Genomic DNA, 21,553 nt, shown 5'->3' with positions numbered 1-21,553 from the left:
TCTGCCAACACAGAAACAAAAGTGGCAGTATTAATCATTTAATCATTTCTTCAATGTGATATTGATACATATGGTCTAAAAGTTCATTTTTTATTTTGTGTGGTGTATATTTACGTATGGAAGTACTAGGACTGCGTAAGTGGTCACCTAACAACCTGTCAAGATTTTCTAGTATAGATAACAAATCTAGGAATTTGCCACAGTTTGCCGACTGCCGTTTTTCATTTTGAGCCCTTACTGCTAACCCTTGAGTTCCACAAAATGTTAAGCATTCTACTATTCTGTTCAATATATGTCTGTTCTTTGTAACTAATTAATTATGTTTCTGAATTGACATTTTATAAACTGAATAACTGTGAGCAGCAATGTTAATTGTGACAAAAATTTTGTAGTTACAAGCATTTTCTAAATGTAGTTCATTTTCTTCATGTTTCTTAGTTCATTCACTTAAATGCCTTAGATTCTTACAGCTGACTGTTGTCCAAACTCCTTCACCACCAAATGACACATAGCAGAATCAAATTAATTTTTGTTTCTCTTCACTCATTGTTAACCGAGACTTTTTGCAGAACCATGTGTTGCAGAAAGTTCTCTTCTTCTTTCTGTCAAGTTGAGACATCAAGAAATCTTTTTGTGGATGTGCACCTAACTGCTTGATTTCCAGCTTCTGTTCCATATGTAGTAAATGAAAGGGCTTTTAGTCAAACAGTCTACTTTATTCTTTATAAAGTCACTGTACAAATATTTGGGTTTCAACCACACAGCTCCAGAATAAGGGACACTATTGAGAGGTGGGCTCGTTCACTGTTTTTCACATTTCCCGTTGATGACTAGCAGTAGGGAAAGGAATGCAGTAAAGCATGTGACAGCAACTACAGTTATGTGCTCCAGGCCCAAGGTGGCTGGCCTCAAACACTGTGAAGACTTGTGGGCAAGTGGCCAAGGGGAGGAGAGTGGGAACACGGCAGTTACATTGGAGTTCACTGGGGTGTGGGGAATGGGGTGTATGCATGAGATGGTCCATCCACTGGGACCACTCAAGCTGGCCCTAAGCTGCAGCAAGGGCTGAGGTGGAGAAAGGGCAACAGCTTGAGCACATCACTCCGACTGCATTTTTAGGAGTCAAGGTGTGGGAGGAGTAAGGGCTATCTGCCGCTGGCCCCACGGTATGGTTGGGGTGCAGAGAAAGAGAGGTATACGTGCATGCAGTGGCCCATCCACCGGGCCATGCTTGCTGGCCTGCAGCTACATGCAGTGAGTGGTGACTATTAAAATTCTCTGTCCTTGCACAAATTTTGAAAGCTGCGAGAGGCATAAGAGATACAAAAGAAAAACTTTTTACTTATCTTCATTATCTTGTTGTTGTTGATGGTTGCTCTAATTCTTGTTGTGTCTAGTGATACATTCTTGAGGCTGTAACTTTTATAACGTTCTGGGTTCCTGAAGATGAAATAACTGATGAAGATTTGCCTGTTGCTATGAATATCTTTTTATTTTATCCCATTCTTCTAAATCACACTGACTTTACAATTTTCACTTCTATCACGCCACAAATTACATTATTGGTGACACAATCAAAAACACGCCTGATTCCATCAGAGGCATGCTCACTACAACTACATTCTGCCATAGTCACAATTTCCAAAGAGTTTACAAAGAAAAAGTGTATACAAACTTTCTCGATGGGAAAAGAATTGTCACCAAGTTATATCATTATTTTATAAATGAGCCCAAATTAAATTTAATAATTAGCATTTGATTGTGCAATTAATAATATGAATTTTAAATATGCCAGATATTTTTGTAATTTCAAATGTTTTTAAAAGAAGAGTAATTTAACCATTAGTACATATTGATTGTAACAAATTAATTTCTCTTTACACATTTTAGGCTAAAACATAACATGTTGTATACAAAATAACATGAAGTTCATTCAGTTAGACAGCTGATATAATGTTCATCTATACAAGAATCAATAGTATACATGGTATCGGTTATTTCTATATGAAAAAGGTATTGTTAGAGGAGGATGACCCCATTATAGACTGTAGGTCAGGAGCGTGGAGAGAATGAGGAGTTGCAGTCCATTTGCTGCTGGCCCTCGACTTTGGATGGATGGCGTGGGGAAAGAAAAACTGATTTGGCACTGCAGAGTGATACACTTTGTGTATGTATGCAACAGCTAGAACTGGGTCTGATTACATCGAGTTTCTGCCAGTCATACTATGCCATAATCGTGTCATACTCAAACTGTTTGATATAAAGCTGAGGAAATAAAGTATCACAAAAATTTTTGGTGGGGCCAGGCCCCTCTGGCTCTAGAGTGAGCTGCCCCTAGAAAACGGGTACTACATTACTTTTGCAGAATCATAATTTTATTGTCTCATAACATATATGTCAAATCATTGATTTATTGTGCAGGGACTCTTAAAGCTTATAACTATAATACATTGTACATGGAATACAACATTTACTAGAACTATAAAATATCTGAATACAGATACTATTAACTTTTATCCTCCTCAAATGGTCAGATCATCATTTAAAAATTCATCAGTAGAGTAATAGCATTTTTGTACCAGATTGCTATATAATTTTCTTTTTACTGAATGAGTTTCAATCTTTTGAATTTTTTTTTAATTTATTGTATATTTTCAGTCCCATATATTGTCGGGTCTGTGCAAAAAGGTTGAGTCTATGTGTAGGAAGCATGAAACTTTCTTTGTTCCTAGTTTCATATCTGTGCCGGAAGTCATTCTGAGCAAACAATTCTGGATTATTATTTGTGAAAAGAATTATTTCGTATGTGTAGGTCTCTTAACAGTGGGTGACAAGATTCTCTTGACTTTGCACAACACATGTTCCTTATAATTTTTTTCTGTAAAGTCGATATTTTTGTCCAATTGCTAGCATTTCCCCAAAAGACAATGCCATATGTCACTATTGCCTCAAATTAGCTATGGTATGCTACATTTTTCATACCTATGGCAGTGATATTGGTTAAGATTGACATAGCAAATACCAGGCTATTCAGTTTATGTTTTAAATAGTCAATATGTGAGGACCATGACAGATTTCTGTCCAACTGCATTCCTAAGAATTTAACACATTCTGTTTCATTTAGTTCCAGACTTCCTTGCATAATTTGAATATCATTTTTTTGACTGTTTTGTCTTGAACTGCATAAGCTGTGGTTTTGAAATATTTAGTTTTAGGCCATTTAAATAGAACCACACATCTAGATTTTCTAGAGTTTTTATGACATTTTTGGGAATTTCTTCTGCATTTTCATTTTCTATCAGTACTGATGTGTCATCAGCGAATAAAACTGAACGATGATTTATATTTATGAGTAAGTCATTTATGTGAAAAAGAAAAATGCATAGGGGCTAGAATTGATCCTGTGAGATAGTTGCCCATTTTGAGGAGTATTTTCCTTTGTCTCATGTTACGACTACCGTTTACTGTCTCTTTGTGAGATGTGACTTACACCACTGTAAGGCACTGCCCGTAACTCCATATTTTTGCATTTTATATAATAACAGTGAGTGGTTCACACAGTCGAATGCTTTGGATAAGTCACAGAAGATTCTTGCAGCTTTTTGTGATTTATCTAAGGTGGAACTAACTTTATTTATGAATTTGTTAATTGCATAAATTGTACCCTTACCTTTTTGGAAGCCAAATTGATTTTTTGAGATTATATTAAACTCGTGACAAAAATTTTGAATTTGGCTCAGAATAATCATTTCAAATATTTTGGAAAACACTGGAAGAAGGAGAAACTGGATGGTAATTTTCTGTATCTTCTTTAGAGCCTATTTTAAATAATGGTTTCACTTCTGCATATTTTAGAAAGTAGAAAATAACCTTCTTCAAGTGATTTATTAATTATTTCAGACAGCAAGGCTGCTTTGATGACTTTGGCAGGTATTTCATCCCATCCCACAGAATTTTTTCAGGTTTAATATAGTTTTTTTCTGCATCTTTTACTGTTACTTTCTCAAATTTAATTAGACTCTGATTCTTTCTCTGAATTTAACCAAATAAATGTAAATTATCTTGATAGGGGTCTACACCTACATCAACATCAGATTTTGCTACCTTTATAAAAAATTTGTTAAAATTTTCTGATATTTGAGCAGGATTTACAATTATTTTATGTTGTATCTTTATTTTAGAAATTTCCTGGTGACTATGATTGATTCCAAGTTCAGATCTGACAACTGTCCATACTGCTTGAATTTATTTCTGTGGTTGTTGATAAATTTAGTATTTGCCATTTTCTTTGCTGCTATCAGTTGTCTTGCAAAGTACTGATATAGATGTGGTGATCTTCAAGTTGTTTCTCACTTTTTGGTGCAAATGTTTATCTGGCTTTTTGTCGTTTGTGCGGGCTGGAAGCAAGCTAACATCTGAGCCAATGTCAGCCAGAAAGGTCATGCCCCTATGTCTGTCTGATGCATACAACCACTGCAGCTTGTCACGCCTAAACCAGATTGTGACCATTGTTTGGGTTAGTGCATTTTGATGCTTGTCAACCAAAATGCTTGTGGTACGAGCAAACACTAACAAAGTTGTCCTCAGGTTTGTACTAACTTTGGCTGTGTGGCGCTGTAGTGTATGACGATCATAGTTTTTCGCTAGGTCCTCCCCATTGCTCCTGTGTTCAAACCTGTCTGGCCAGTGTCCAGCTGTGGCTTGTGAACTCCAGAACTCTTCAGAAATGTTTGATGGCTGTGGGACGTGATAGTGGCGCAGTCCACTGTTGTCTCTTTGGTCAAGTTCTGCATCCACTGTGTGAAGTAGGCTGGCAAGCTGATCAAAAAATAATGGTGAATTAATTTTTTATAGCAGCAACTGTTGATGCTACAACCATTTGATGTAATTTGTCCAGTAGCCTGGTCCGTTGAGATGGGCAGCATCAAGTTGGTACACATTCTGACTCATCAGTCAGCTTTGAGAGAATGTCGAATAAGACTCTGTTTACCATGGAAGTCGCGCATGATGTATTTCAGACAATGTATGGGCGTTACGTTCTGTTTTAAGCTGCAAAAAAGTGGCAAAGAAACTCATGAAATGTTGAAATTGGTTTATGACAATAATGCTGTAACTCTGAAGACTGTTTACAAATGGTATGAGCGATTTAAAAGTGGAAATGAGTCGATTGAAGATGAGCAACAATTGAGTTCTGCATTACTTTGCATGGAGTTGAATCATCATCTTTATTAATACCTGGACTTCATGTCCAAAACTGTAACTGCAGATGAAACTTGGGACAATGGGTATGAACCTGAGATGAAAACTGAGAGTTCCAAATGGAAAACCAGTGAATCTCCTCACCTCAAAAAGGCATGTCAGTCATATATGAAGCTTAGTGCAATCAGAGTTCATTCCAAGGGGAACAACTGCATTCGCAAGAGCACATTGCAAAGTTTGCAAAATGCTATAAAAAAAGAGACCAGAAAAATGATCCATTGTGCCACACCTCTCTTTTGATTCATGAGGTTTTGGCCAAAAAACTTTTCCTGTCTGTCCACATCCATATTATTCACCATATCTAGCACCATGCAATTTCTGGCTCTTGCAAAAAATTAAATCTGTGCTTAAAGGAAAACATTTTGACACCATTCTTTACATTGGGAGCGCCACGACAGATCTGTCAAATGCCCTTCCAAAAGAAGTCTTCCAGAAAGGTTTCCAGTCGTTGATTCAAAGTTGCGATAAGTGCATTTATAGCCAAGGACAGTACTTTGGAGGAGATTAAATCATATTCCTTGTAAGCTTATTGATTTGTTTCTAATAAAATAATTCACCATATTTTATGGTCACTCCTTGTATGTAATGGCAACTGGTACTGGTGACTCCAGTGCTGTGTTTGTTCTATTGGCCACATTTAGTAACTTGTCTGATTAATTACTGTGCACTACCAATGCTTTTTGTACTTGTGATGGTAGCTGCTGTTGCCAAATTTTCCAAAACTGTAATTGGGTCTGTCATACCTCGCAGGTTCTGCCAAAGTTATGAGAGGTTTCGTCATGCCTTCTTTCTTTATAACACACTTGTCTGAGCCTTTGTTATGGAGATTTGGTGCAGCAAGCAAGTACTTCAGCTTTTAAAGCAAGATAATCTTGATCGTGTGGCAGGTGCGCAACAATGTCTGATACCAGTGCTGTCGCCCGTTGGTCTAAATTGCTGATCACCACATAAATTGTTCGTGGTCATTGGTAGCTTCTAGGAGCACAAAAATATTTTCTACGACTATGAATCAAATTTCTGGTTGGCTGGGAATAAATGATGAAATCCATAGCTGCAAACACTGTGCAGAAGAACTGCTTGAACCGACAGACAGACAATTCACTGCACCTGAGTGTGGTCACAACATGGAAGAAATCACAGGAGCTGTCATGATCTCCAAATCTGCCTTAACATCATCTCCTGGCGCAGCTGAAAGATCAAGTGCTCAATGGTGTGTAGTTGACATTCTTGTTTGCATTTGTTGAACTGATGCGAGGTTGTGCACTGTTTTTGAGTTTGGTTCCTCACACTGCACTGTGTCCACCTTTTTGCGTTGCAGGAAGAGAGGGCTCCAAATCCTGTATTATTTCACTGCAGATTACTCAAATCTCATTGTTGATGGCACACAATTGCTGGCGAGTGTGTATCTTTCATTGTCATGATGGTGTATTTAACTGTTCACAAAATAAATTGTCTGAATTATACTTGTTTCTTCATTGTCAGGGTCACTAATTATTTGGGTAAGGCTTACACACTACATAAAATAACATACACAGAATAGAAGTGTACAAATTTTTGTTTTTAGCAACGTCAATATACATTAATTAACAGCCACAGATAAGGTGAAACTGAGAGTAACTGCAAAAAAAAACCTGGTACACAAGTTAAAAATCACTACATTTGGTTGCTCAATCAACTATTCCAACAGCACTGTAAGGTCATAATAATGCAAAATGGACCAGCATGGAATATAACAAGTATGAAAAACTTTTTGTTAATTTATAATCCATTAAATGTGCTTTAATAAATTAGTGTCACAACTAATATACTGTTAAAACATTTGAAAATATAAATTTGGAGTGCAGCACAATCAGCACATCATGGGAAGAAGACTACACATAGTGCAAGACACAGGACTGTTGTTGGCTAATGAGCTGCAGCTGTCATATTATAATTTGAATAGAAAGAACAAAGAACTTTTCCCCAAATCTGGATCCAAAGTGGAGGCTCTAAGTTGCTGGACCACTTCCAAACAATTCTCGTGGACCATAAGCTATGTATTCTTCTCAATAAGGGTAAAAATACTACTACTACTACAGAAAAGAGCAATAAGACATATGCATGGGATGGGACATAGAGGTTCATGTCATGAAGTGTTTGTGCAGCACAAATATCTGACAATATATTCTCTGTACATCTTCAAAATAGTTGTATTTATTATATGTCAACCAACAGAAGCTATCAAGGGCAGTGATGTACATGATCACAACACTAAAACAAAGTGTAACTATTTCTGTATTAGAAGAACTTTAAAAATGACTTATAGAAGTCCATATATCAGTGGTGTGATTTGGTATAACAAGCTACCAAATACTCTAAGAATGTACACGGGAAATGTTTTTAAAACAAAATTAAAATCTTTTCTAATTGAAAAATGTTTATATTCTTTCAACGAATTTTAAGATAGTGATTGTAATGTGATAAATGTAAAAAATAGACATAAGAAGTAACAGCTACAGAATATAGTGTATTTTATAAGTGTAAATATAACCATAGTATTAAGTCTGATGTTTCTCCACACAAAGAAAATGTAAATAAATAAATAAAAATATTTGGTTCACATCATCTCAGCTGTTTGTGTTACATAAAAAATGTTTTCAGTGTTTTTGTATTTTTAAAGGCTTTCATTCAATAATTAAGAACTTCTCATAAGACAACCTGGATTAAATCATTGTTGAACAAAAACTGTTTATGTGAACTGTGTAGTTCATAAAATGTTTTCTTCATATAGAGCCACATTTAAAATTGAACTTCGATGCTTGTTCATGGAATTTCTCTTAAAGCTCATTACATAATGACTGCTGCTCATGAGTTACATTTGTAGCTTCCAGAATGAGATTTTCATCCTGCAGCGGATTGTGTGCTGACATGAAACTTCCTGGCAGATTAAAACTGTGTGCCGCACCGAGACTTGAACTCGGGATCTTTGCCTTTCACGGGCAAGTGCTCTACCGACTGAGCAACCCATGCATGACTTACGACCCATTCCCACAGCTTCAGTTCTGCCAGTACCTCATCTCCTACCTTCCAAACCTCACAGAAGCTCTTCTGCGAAACTTGCAGAACTAGTACTTCTGCAAGAAAGGATATTGTGGAGACATGGCTTGGCCACAGCCTGGGGGATCTTTCCAGAATGAGATTTTCACTCTGCAGTGGAGTGTGTGCTGATATGAAACTTGCTGGCAGATTAAAACTGTGTGCCGGACCGAGACTCGATCTCGGGACCTTTGCCTTTTGCAGGCAAGTGCTCTACTGACTGAGCTACCCAAGCATGACTCATGACCTGAGTTTGAGTCTCGGTCCAGTACACAGTTTTAATCTGCCAGGAAGTTGTTAGCATGGCACCTTCCAGTGATGGTAGCTGACATTGGCTCGCTATCTTGACTCTCCCAACATTGACTATCATATGTAACTATTACTTTCTTTGTCTCTATAGCTACTAGTGGTACAATTGGTCATACATAACTCAAGCTTCCCCATTTGGGCTAATCTCAGCAAGTTCATTTTGTATGTATAACTGTCTGGAGATGTTATGCAAAAAATTTCATTTGTCATATTACGAATGGCTGTTTATATTAATGTTATCTATATTACACAAATATTTCATTCAGTTTATATTGGATGGAGGAATAGATACCAACACCACGATATTGGAAGATAATTAAATAGTTTGTTTAAACAATAATTGTTTAAAACAGTGTTCAAAATGTCGCTGAGGCATCAGTAGAAGATGGAGGGTAGCGCTGAGAGATAAAGTAGTGAAGGTGGCAGAGGATTGAATAGGTAAAAAGACAAAATTTAGTAGAAGTCCTTGGATAACACAGGAGATATTGAATTTAATTTATGGAAGGAGAAAATACAGAAATGTAGCAAATGAAGCTGGCAAAAGGGAATACGAATGTTTAAAAACATGAGACCGACAGGAAATGCAAAATGCCCAAGCAATGGTTAATGTAAGGATTTAGAAGCATACATCACTAAGGGAAAGATACATACTGCATACAGGAAAATTAATAGGGCCTTTGGAGAAAAGAGAAGCAACTGTATGCCTATCAAGAGCACACATGGAAAACCAGTACTAAGCAAAGAAGGAAAAGATCAAAGTGGGAGGAGTATATAGAGAGCCTATACAAGATAGATGAACTTGAAGGCAATATTATAGAAGTGGAAGAAGATGTAGATGAAGATGAGTTTGGAGATATGATACTGCAAGAAGAATTTGGTAGAGCAATGAAAGACTTCAGTTGAAAAAAGGCCCCAGGGGTAGATGACATTCTGATAGCCATTGGAGAGCCAACCATGAAAAAACTATTCCATCTGGTGTGAGAGATGTACAAGACAGGCAAAATACTCTCAGATTTCAAGAAGAGTGTAATAATTCCAATTCCAAAGAAATTAGGTGCTGACAAGGGGGAATATTACTGAAATATCAGTTTAATAAGCCTTGTTTGCAAAATACTAACAAGAATTCTGTACAGAAGAATGGAAAGACTGGTGAAAGCTGACCTCAGGGAAGATTGGTTTGGATTCCAGAGGAATGTTGCAACACTTGAGGTAATATTGACTCTACAACTTATCTTGGAAGATAGGTTAAGGAAAGACATACCTACGTTTATTTGTAATCTTGGAGAAAGCTTTTGACAGTATTGACTGAAATACTCTCTCTGAAATTATGAAGATAGCAGGGGTAACATACGGGGAGTGAAATGCTATCTACAGCTGATACAGAAGTCATAAAAGTTGAGGAGCATAAAAGGGAAGCAGTAGTTGAGAAGGGAATGAGATAGGGTTGTAGCCTATCCTCTGTCTTATTGCATGTGTACACTGAGAAAGCAGTAAAGGAAGCCAAAGAAAAATTTGGAGTGGGAATTAAAGTTCAGGGAAAAGGAATAAAAACTTTGAAGTTTGCTGATGACTGTAGTTCTGTCAGAGACAGCAAAGGACTTGAAAGGGCAGTTGAACAGAATGGACAGTGTCTTGAAAGAGGAATATAAGATGAACAACAACAAAAGCGAAACAAGGATAACGGAATGTACTCAGACTAAATCAGGTGATGCTGAGGGAATTAGATTAGGAAACGAGACACTTAAAGTAGTAGATGAATTTTGCTGTGTGGGCAGCAAAGTAACTGATGATGACCAAAGTAGAGGGGTCATAAAATGTAGACTGCCAATGGCAAAAAAAGCGGTTCTGAAGAATTTAAATTTGTTATCATCAAATATAGATTTAAATATTAGGAAGTCTTTTCTGAAGGTATTTGTATGGAGTGTAGCCATGTGTGGAAGTGAAACATGGATGACAAGACAAGAAAAGAATAAAAGCTTTTGAAATATGGTTGTACAGGAGAAGTCTGGACATTAGATGAATAGAACACATATCTAATGAGGAGATACTGAATAGAACTTGTGAGAAAATAAATTCAAGGCACAACAAGACTAGAAGAAGGGATTGGTTGATAGGACACATTCTGAGATATTAAGGGACCACCAGTTTAGTGTTGGAGGGGAGTGTGGGTGTAAAAATCATTGAGGGAGACCAAGAGATGAATACAGTAAGCAGATTCTGAGGGATGTAAGTTGCAGTAGTTATTCAGATATGAAGACTTACACAGGATATAGTAGCATGGAGAGCTGCATCAAACCAGTCTTCAGACTGAAGACCACAACTACAACTACTGCACAGGACACAACCTAAACCATTATGACACATAATTAATCACAGTAAAACATAGAAGAAATACATAACAATTACATATGTAGTTTAATATATAAACACAACAGATAATGCTGCATAATCAAGGAAAAAACTTTTTACATATTCCAACAAAATAAATATTTACTGCAAGAATTAAGATCAAGTGTCCTTACCTCTCAAGGTTGGCTCAACTAATTTTGCTCAGAGAAGTACTTTCTCAGATCCTGATGCAGATACAGACCTTTAATTGTATTATTTGCAGGATACCTTAACAAATATGCATCTGGATTTGGCATACTTAAAATTACAAAAGGACCCGTGTGCAAAAGTTTCCATTTTCTGTTTCTGTTGTTTAGGAGTTACTAGCTAGGATGATTTCCAGTAGCACTTTCTTGTTAACTTCTCATAATTTAGTTTCCATTTACAGGCTTTGTCACTCTTACATTGACCAAAGCCTTTCTTACCTTCTACTCTCATTGTTGTACTTCTGTTGGAATGTACGGTATCTCATTGACCCACTCATTTTTCTCTCTTTCTTATGGAACATCAACATAGTCGATGAATGAATGACTGAAACACACACATACACAACACACACACACACACCAATACTCTTGAGTCGGGGTTTATATGATGAAGCACTACACCTTTAACTACTTGATAATATTCATTCTGTTGCAGTTCTTTTACTGTTCTCCATTTAGCATCTGCATCGTGCAATGTTGACATATTTCTACATAGGTCCAGATAGTATCTTTTATGCAAATCATCCTGCATCAAAAATACCAAAAACTATGACATTTTTGTACTGGTTCCATGTCTGGTTCTAATCATTTCTGAGGGTAGGATAGTGTATCTGCAAAAATGTTGTCTTTTTCATCTATATGCACTATCTGGAAATCATATTCTTGAAGATCTATTGAGCAATAAGCCAGTCTCACATGTAATAACTTACATGTTTTTAAGAAGCTCATAGGTCTATGCTTGTGAGAGATTTTACACCATGGAATCTCTGTATTAGCTCATCAACATTCTTGGGATAAGTTTGTGTGGGTACAATTATTTGATTGATGACCCATATGTCCAGAACCAACGTTACATTTCCTTCTGATTCTGGAACTGCCAAGAGTGGACTACAATATAGACCATTGGAAGGCTCTATCAGGTTCCACTCAAGCATTTTTCTTATTTTTTGCCCACTGCTTGTCTCTGTGACCATAGGTTTAGGTAAAAACTAGAGCAAAATGTCTTATGCAGAACTACCTCAATATGAGAGTTAACCACAGATTACTCTGGGTTCTCTTCAAACACATGACATATTCATGCAGTAGGTCAAACAATTATTTTTTCTGAGCTCCTGACAGATTTTCTGTCTCTTCTACCTTTAATTATACTTCTGTTTTAACATCAAGAACTTGTGTAGATATCCTCAGCTACACTGTTGTCTTACTACTATCCTTAGCAATTCTTACCATTATCCTTGGCAGTACATCCCAATGTTACCATCTTTCCATAACAGCTTAAGTTGAACCTTCACATCATTGACCAAAAATGAGACCCTATCCAGAGAAAAGTCAATATGCAGGTCTTTATTTCATACAAAATCAAGAACCAAGATGCAGTCAGTGATTAATTTTACAACTCACTCCTGCTATACAGGTTTAAAAGAATAAAACTTGCAAACTGGGGAAATACACTGAACTCTGCCTGACCAGACCAACCTGTCAACAGCGAGTGTTGCAATGTCAAGAGCTAAACCCGATGAAACAGTATACATGCCAGAAAGGTCAACAGCACCTGTAATTGTCAAGAGAGCAAACTGAAACAGAAAGAGAGAACTGTAAACAAGCAACTGTCCGAGTATGGCAGATTTTAGTTGGTCTGGCTATTAAATTAGTGAACACACAAGTGAATTGAGTCTGTGACGACCTTACCTTAATGCCTCCATTGGCAGAGGTTCTTTCCAACACAAACGGCATGGGTGCACACTGTAGGCAGCAGCTGTGACCAGTTCACTGGCTGCCAGCATTGCTGATTCCATGTCCTTCATCTCCTTGTCTTTATCACCAGGTGTGGATACCAAAATTAATCCCTTGATAACTAGAAAGATGCATAATATTGGTACATTTTCTGGTTTTATCTCCAGATGTGCCCATAATCTAACATTCTTTGATTGAGTGACAGTGGCTCCAGAACTTAGAAATTGTGAACCAGAAATGTAAGTGTGTTGTATCTCTGACACCTTCTGGAAAAAAAAAAAAAAAAAAAAAAAAAAAACTTCTTGAGATCACATTCATAGTGGTTATAGGAACATCCTAAATGCTAGCCCTTATTGCTGATTGCGGCATCGGAGGGACTCTGTTGCACATAATCACATCTGAGCAAAGTTCATCTGTTATATCAGTTCCATCGTTATATGGTAGCATCATAATACCTTTGTCACAACCACTATCCCATCTTGTTACCAACAATCTGGGAGTACACATGCCAGGTTGTTTTCCAACCCTTGTTCTGTTGGGCAGTTACTGTGTGTAATTACCAGTAGTGGTATTTCCAATGTGTATTTTTCTATGGCTACTGGTGGTTATTTTGCCAATAACTATTATTAGTTTGTGTCACCAGAATTAAACCTTTCTCATCTTTCTTGCTTGTTCCTATTATGGCAGAAGTTGTTTCCATTATAATTTCCCTTATTCTGATTTTGATATCCATTCTAATGGTTGTTATGATTAGGAAACACAGCATTTTGATCATGGGTTTGTTCTGAGCCCCAGCCATTGCTTGTACAAGGCCCAACTAAGTCTTGTCTTGACTTTATGTATTCTTGGATCAAATTGATGGCATTTAACACTCCCATGGAGTTCTCCAGGTTATCTTCAGAAACATGTATTAATTTCTCTGTAATTTCTATCAGCAGTTTTGCATTCTGAATCATAAGAATGTCCTTATGAGACATTGGATCATCCCAGTAACATGTTTTATTAAGATACTTTCCAAAATATCTCATACCCATAAGGCTACATTACATCAATGTGGGTATTCACCTACATAGCTGATGTTCTGGAACCATGTCCATGGGTGTGTCAATACTAGTCTGCATCTGCGAATAAACATGACTAGGTGGATGGTGTTCTCGTCAGGGGAGTGTGCTTGGAATTTCCTATGTTTGAGCTGTTTTTCTTCCATAAGCATTACTGCATACATTGGTGTCACTGGTACTACACCATAGGGCAAAATGTTCCTAAGTGGTACAGATGAATTGTGATGATTGTATTCTGAGATGAAACTCGATGTCTGAACTCTCTCTGAAACACGTATTTTTTGTTGGCAATCTTGCACTGTCTCCCCCACCCTCACCCTCCACCCACCTGGACGTCAGTTAACTCTTCATTAACCAATTCACCCTTTTCTGTTCAATATTTTTTAACTGTGAAAAGTCAATCCTCATTTGTTATTTTAGTTCTAACAAGTCTTATTTAAGTATATCCTCATTAGGATCTTTGTCAGTTGACAAGTTGCAAACTGCAGCTCGCACTTGCTTGCTAATGCATTGGCCAATCTGTTCACAGTAAACTGTTGCTGGTTCTTTTGGTCTTGTTCTAGTGACAAATTAATCACTTGTTTGGATAGATTACTCATTGTTTTGGTCAAAGATTGCTGACTCTCTTTAATGTCATTTACTTCTTTGGCTAGATTTTGAATAGTCTCAGAAATTAGCTTTTGTGCTTGTACCTTTCACAATTCTGAGATTTCATTTGCTAATGATGTACCTAGGTGGCTAAGAAGCTAAGTAAGCATCAAAGACATGTCCTGCCTGGTTGGCATCTCATCTTGATTTTTGGCTACAATTTTCAACTGATGCAAAATCTCGACCAAAGGATCCTAAATCTGTTGCAATGACACACTTGATTGAATTATCTCCTCAGCTGGCTGAACATGATCTAGATTTTACTTTCCCATTTTCTACTGATGGCAAGTTCAAACCACAAGAAAAATATTAACTCTGATAAGAACCCTTTATTCCCAACTAACGTGCAAGCAAACACACACACACACACACACACACACACACACACACACACACACAATATTTACTAATAGACGCTGGAAACAGAAAAGCAGTTTTCACTTGCAAAGAGTAGACAACTAACATTGTCTTCCATTACAACAATGCATCCCACTATCTTTTCAAGAGACAGAAATCCTACTTTTGGCTCCAGATATTGCTAGAAGATCTGCATCAACAATTCAGTACAATGGACTTCAAGCAACAGTTGAATGTTTGACTTGGCTTGGCTTAGTTCCTTTCGTTCCCTCTGGAACACAGGGCTGTGATGAAATTCCTCCACCTGGTATGATTTCTAGCAAGTCCCTTCACTTCGCTCTAGGTTTTCCCATCCTCTGCAGCTTCTCTCTCGATCGTCCTTTTCCAGGTTTGTTTGGGATGACCATGTTTTCTATCTCCATGAGGGTTCCTGTCCAGCACCACCCTTTCAACAGCTCCATCTGGTTTCCTCAATGTAAGCCCAATCCAGTTCCATTTTCTTTCCTTGATTTGTATATTGATTGGTTGCTGAATTGTCTGCCTCCAAAGATCTTAATTTTTTTATTGTATCTGGCCATCTCACATTTAAAATATGCCGGAGACAGTTGTTGATTAAAAACTTGGAGCTGGTTTTTGATGTTGTTAGTCACCTTCCAAGTTTTGCAACCATACAACAGGACAGCCTTCACATTGCTATTGAAAAGCCGGAGTTTGGTATTCTTTGAGATGTTCCTATTTCTCCAAACAGGGCACAGTTGTACAAACGCAGCATTTGCTTTGCGGATGCGACTATGGACGTCCTCCACAACAGCTCCTGTAGTCGTGACTATGCTTCCAAGATAGAGGAAGGATTAGACCTGTTCTAAGTCCTCTCCATTAATGGCAGCCTAGTCATGATGGTCGAATTTATCCATATTTCTCTTTGTTTTGCAAACATTTATCTTGAGGCCTGCAACTTCTGCCACTCTCTGTAACCTGGCCAGTTTCTCTTTGATATCGTTGTGCCATTAAGCAGATGTTGACTGCGAAATCTAGATCTTCGAGCCTATCCTGCGTCCCCCATTGCACACCTCTCTTCCATCTCCTCATCACTCTCTTCATCACATGGTCCAACACCAAAAGAAATAGTGTTGGTGAAAGAATACACCCTTGTCACACTCCTGAATTAACTTGGAAAGGCTGTGTTAGTCTCCATTATGTAGTACTTGGCATTCATAGTCTTCATACATTTCCTTGATGATGTCAGTAATCTTCGTTGGGATGCCATGTTTTGCAAATGTATCCCACATGACTCTTTGATTGACAGAGGCAAAAACCTTTTCAAAATCAATGAAGGTAAGGTATGTTGCCACTCCACACTTTGTTCCAGAATAATTCTGAGAGTATTGATAAGGTCCACATAGCTTCAATGTTTTCTAAAACTTGCCTGCTCTCTCCTCGGTTGTGCTTCCACAGAACCCTTAATGCAGTTTAAAATTATCCTCAAAAGTACCTTACTTGGTACTGACAATAGGGTAAGGCTCCATCAGTTGTTGCAGTTAGTAACATCTCCTTTTTTGGATATTTTCATGATAATACTTCGTTTCCAATCTGTTGGAGTTGAATGTTTGGTACAAGAGAAGTGGCTAGGTATCTGAATAAGCACAAAAGTAATTTGACTTGTTTTCGTGTTACAATATGAAATTCATATGTGATGGACCAGGACTTAGCTTCAGTGGCACATGCTTGTCCACCCAAAACTCACCAAAGCACGTAACAGAAACACAATAAAATGATAAGAAATACAACAATGTAATACAATACAATCAGTCTTGTCACAGGCAGCAGTGTATTGTAAAGAGGTTGAAAAGTAATATTTTTGGTATTATACATTATATGTATCTGACTCTTATTACTGAACCTCTTTATTGTTAGTCTTTGCTGTTAAAACGATTATTGAGGTTAATATGGATTTATGTTGAATTACTTTCTTTTGCAGTACTGAATTCAGTTTGATATATACGATATCCAAAAAGCTATTCCTCAAAACTGCATCTTTCTGAATTGGAAATCAGGCAAATAAATCTATCAAATATATATAGATACTATTATGTCAGTTTTATTTCAGGGTATGACTCATGTAAAATTTTTGCATTTAGTTCCCCTGAAAAATTAAACTCAAGAGTCTCTCTGAATATTAAGCTCACTCTTCAATAGACAGACATTATGTAGTCAGAGCTGGAAAAAAGACCACACAAAGTGCAATGCACAGTGCTGTTGTTGGCTAATGATTTGCAGCTGTCATACTGTATTTGAATTGAAGGAAATTTTCCTAAACTGTGATCTAAAGTGCGAGCTCTAGGTTTCCAGGCTATTTTCCAGCAATTCCTTTGAACCAAAAGTCAGTTATTCTATTCAGGAAGAATGAAAAAAATCTCATAAAGATTTAATGTACACCTCGAATGTTTATTTCCATAGAAATGCAGTTATTAGTTCCTTGCATGAAATTTCATTTTACTATTTAAATCAAATACTAGTCCACTATCTGTGCAGCCTTTCATTTACATACAACTGTTTTACATCAATTCTTATTCCCCCCCCCCTTCTTATTCCCCCCCCCCCCCCAACCTCCCTAACCCATGCAAGTCGTCATTTGGCACATCAGATATATGAAAATTACTCAACGATACACTTTGCAGCACAGAGGCTGTAGCATCTGCTATAAGAACAAGCCATCTCTGGTCTACACAATCTCAATACAGTAAAGAAAAATGATCAAACAATAGAAAATCCAGGATGGAATGTAACAGTATTATGAGGGGAGATGCTGAGTTGCATATAGGCACAATAGGCACACATAAGCGCGCGCGCGCACACACACACACACACACACACACACACACACACACACACACGCAAACGCAAACGCAACTCTCACACACAACTGAAGTCTCAGGCAACTGTAACCACATACCTTCAGTAACCCCCCCCCCCCCCCCCCAAATCCAGTTCAAAAGAGAATTACAAACATATCTCATTAACTTCACGGTGAGTAGCAGTGTTTGTTGTGAAGCTGCATTACAATTAGATATGTACTGTAAATGAGACTGTACAGAAAAACAGCAATAGTATAACTGAGGAGGCAGCAGCTGTTTTTTTCTAATTTACTTGATTAAATTTATCTGGTGTTAAACATGAATATCATTAAGTAATATTATGATAGTGAATTGTTAATGTAATATGCAGATTAGGTTTCTGATTTCCTTGTCTTTGTTAATGTATACCTTGGGTTGTTCCACATCTGTTTCTTGATGGGGTCAACAGAACATGATGAATGAATCAGTCAGTCAGAAGTCAACCATAACCACACACAATAAAATATAGTTAGTAATGCCAGGAAATTATCAAGCACATGAAACATGTCTCTAATAAGTCACTGATTGTATAAATTATCTGATTATCTACAGTTTGTCAATTGTAAATTCCTGTTGTTAGCAAAATCTGCAAAAATGATCATTCTATCTTGATCATTGTTCTTACACTGTGTAGTTTATAAACCAAAATTTGGAAATTAACATTGTATCAGTAACTTCTTCATTTATAATCCTTTAAACACTGATAGAGTACCATGTAGACGAGAATCACTGATAATATTTAATTTTAACACATCTATTGGAAAGAAACAATTTATTGTGTCTAATTCTGTACTTTAAAATACCGTGTAATATCTTTATTTAATTCACATATCTGAAGATTTTCATTTCTGATAAAATTTAAACCTGTGTCTGCTTTTTAAGACCTGAAGAAACTGTTGTGTGAGATATTTTGTGTAGCTGCTTCCATTGACGATAAACTTACAATCAATCATTGCTTCCGTGACAATGATGTACCCTAGAAATATGTATAGAGAAAGCTTATCTTTTCTGTTGCAGGATCTTTCTCCCTTAGATGCGAGATATGGATCTCCTTGTGTGATAACAGGGTCACGGCAACTGGGATCTGATATTCAGATAAGTAACCACGCAAGATCCTCTACACCCTTCCAGTTCCCATTTTCTCCATTTGCTGCTGGCTTTCCAAGTAGTTTTGGTGCTGGCTTCCCTGATATGGGCATAGATGCTTTAAGTCGGCAAAACTGCTCAATATTGAATCTCCTCCACCAACAGAGCTTGCTGGCTTCACCAGTATCGGAAGATGGTGGACGATCCCCATTTGGAACAGTTGGCTCTGGTATTTTCAGATGCTCAGTCTGTTTGGCTTCCTTCCCTTCATCTTGGCTCCTGGAACAACACTCTGACTTGCAGCACTCTGTACCATCTCAAGCTGAAGATACAGAAAGTGAAGAGAAACCTTTCAAATGTGATCAGTGTGGACAGAGCTACAGATATCGATCCGCCTATTTGAAGCATAGAGAACAAAACCACAGAGCTCGCTTACCGGCAGACAAGCTCTTCACTTGTGATGTCTGTGGAATGCAGTTTCGATACTTGAAGTCTTTCAAGAAGCATCGTCTTAACCATGCTCTGGAAAAGTTACACTCTAAGTCTCCATCAGAATTTGACATATTTACGCGTACTATCAGAAATAATGGAATGCTTGGGGATCTTCTCGGAGAGAGAGCACTTCGAAATAGCAGTGTACCTGAATCTGCGACAGATTACAGTGGAAAGATATTTCCATTCATGCATAAAGGAAGTGAATCAAACAGTGACAGTACTTTGAATACAACTGTGACATCGTCGGATAAAGATATGGAAAAATCTGCTGCAACACCTACTGCAAGTGCTCCAACCCCAGAAAGCAGCAGTGAACAAGTTTCAAGCTCAAATGAGGCTGTTGTTCGAAACATGTCTGAAGAAAAACCGGTCTTGAATCCCAGTTATGAGCGCATACCTAGTGGATCATTATCTAAACTGGGGGGTCAAAACTTGTACAGATTTCCCCTCAGTGATTATTATTATGGTAGTAGTGCCAGCACAACAGAAGGAAGCTCAGTAGAAGAAAAGAAAGTGTTTAAAACAGAAAAGACATCTGAGGCAGAACAAGATGAAACGATAGATTCTATGACATTTGCACTGTCTATGACATCCAGTGGAAGTAATACTTTCCGTTCAGCACACGAAGCTTCACTTATCAATTTACTTCGCATGGATGCTGCTGAAAGACAACGAGAACGTAGGTTTGCTTGCCCATTTTGTGGCAAGTGTGTACGATCAAAGGAAAACCTGAAGTTGCATGTCCGGAAACATACTGGAGAGCGGCCATTTGTGTGTCTATTTTGTGGACGGGCATTTGGGGGAAAGAGTGATTTAACTCGTCATCTTCGCATACACACAGGTGAACGCCCCTACCATTGTGAAATGTGCGGCAAATGCTTTGCGAGAGCTGACTATTTATCTAAGCATCTGACCACACATATACATAACTCCCAGCGATGAATATATGTATTTCAAAGTGTTTTGTGCAGATTTTACAATATTTATTTATTTTACATATGTACTGGTTCTGTATGAAATGCATGCATTTCTTCATATAGTTTTTTCACTGTATTGTACTGTATTAATTTTCTCAGCATATTTCTGTTATTTTGATCTCTCTTGAATTTATTTTTATACTTCTTAATTCACAGTTAAATGTGGGGCAAGTGTTAGAGATAAATAGCATATTCGTAGAAGTGTGTTAAATAACATAAGCATAAAAAACTTCAACTGCCAAAATTAATAATAATACATTTTAATTGTACAACTATCATAAATTGTGGGAATAATAAGTAACAAAATACTTTTCCAGAATGTGCCCAAATACTTTTCTGGGCTGATTATTTTGTTACTGCAGTAAGTATATCATTTCATGTTGGAAAATTTTGCCATTTTGTTGCAGTATACTGCAACAGCTGCCATTCTAGAAGCAATACTCAAGTGTTTTGATGCCATACATGGTACTGTGATGTAATTTTACCAATAATGTCAATGTAATTTTCTCTACAGAATGATTTTAACTCTAGCGTGTTTAATACAATGTAAAAAGATGTGTAGATTTATTGTTATATATACTCTTTTTGTCAGGAGGCTGTTAACCAAATCTATAAGATTAAATTCACTGAATGCTGCAATGAATTCTACTTAGTGGGTGTCATAGTGTTTATCGTGCAAACATTTAAATGGGTCCTTGTGGTGCAATACAGATGTTAACAATAACAATAGATGATGTACATGAAACAGTATTGCAGTTATCCATTCTTTAAATTAAAAAGAAAAAAGGTCTCTGCTTTATATTCTAGTGAAAATCCTCTTTATTTCCAAGTGTGCCAGGTTAAATTGCTCCATATATCACAATTGTGACTTCAGGGTCAGATAGAGTATGCAAATCCATGTGATTAACTAAATGATGTGCAACTTATGAAAATAATGATTATTTCTATCCCACATTCTTTTCCTGAATCTTGCTACATGCTGTATGTTATTCATGTAATAAGGTTGCCTAGATTGAAATGTGATATTTAGTGAACATGAACATTTAAAAAAGGAGCAAAATTTA

The 21,553-nt window shown here is 37.2% G+C and overlaps 1 protein-coding gene across 1 annotated transcript in view; it reads left to right on the top strand.

The window, feature by feature from the left end:
* The window catches only part of LOC126416427 (longitudinals lacking protein-like), a 123,402-nt gene extending 102,948 nt beyond the window's left edge, over positions 1-20,454 (top strand). Inside the window, exon 4 of the mRNA XM_050084148.1 lies at positions 18,949-20,454. Coding sequence (XP_049940105.1) covers positions 18,949-20,454 — 1,506 coding nt within the window. The remainder of the gene's footprint in view (positions 1-18,948) is intronic.
* Positions 20,455-21,553: the final 1,099 nt, after the last annotated feature.

The sequence above is a fragment of the Schistocerca serialis genome, chromosome 8 (genome assembly GCF_023864345.2).
Source record: "Schistocerca serialis cubense isolate TAMUIC-IGC-003099 chromosome 8, iqSchSeri2.2, whole genome shotgun sequence".
Classification (NCBI taxonomy): Eukaryota; Metazoa; Arthropoda; class Insecta; order Orthoptera; family Acrididae; genus Schistocerca; species Schistocerca serialis.
Note: the sequence above shows the minus strand (reverse complement) of the source record. Positions and strands in the feature narration are given on the sequence as shown.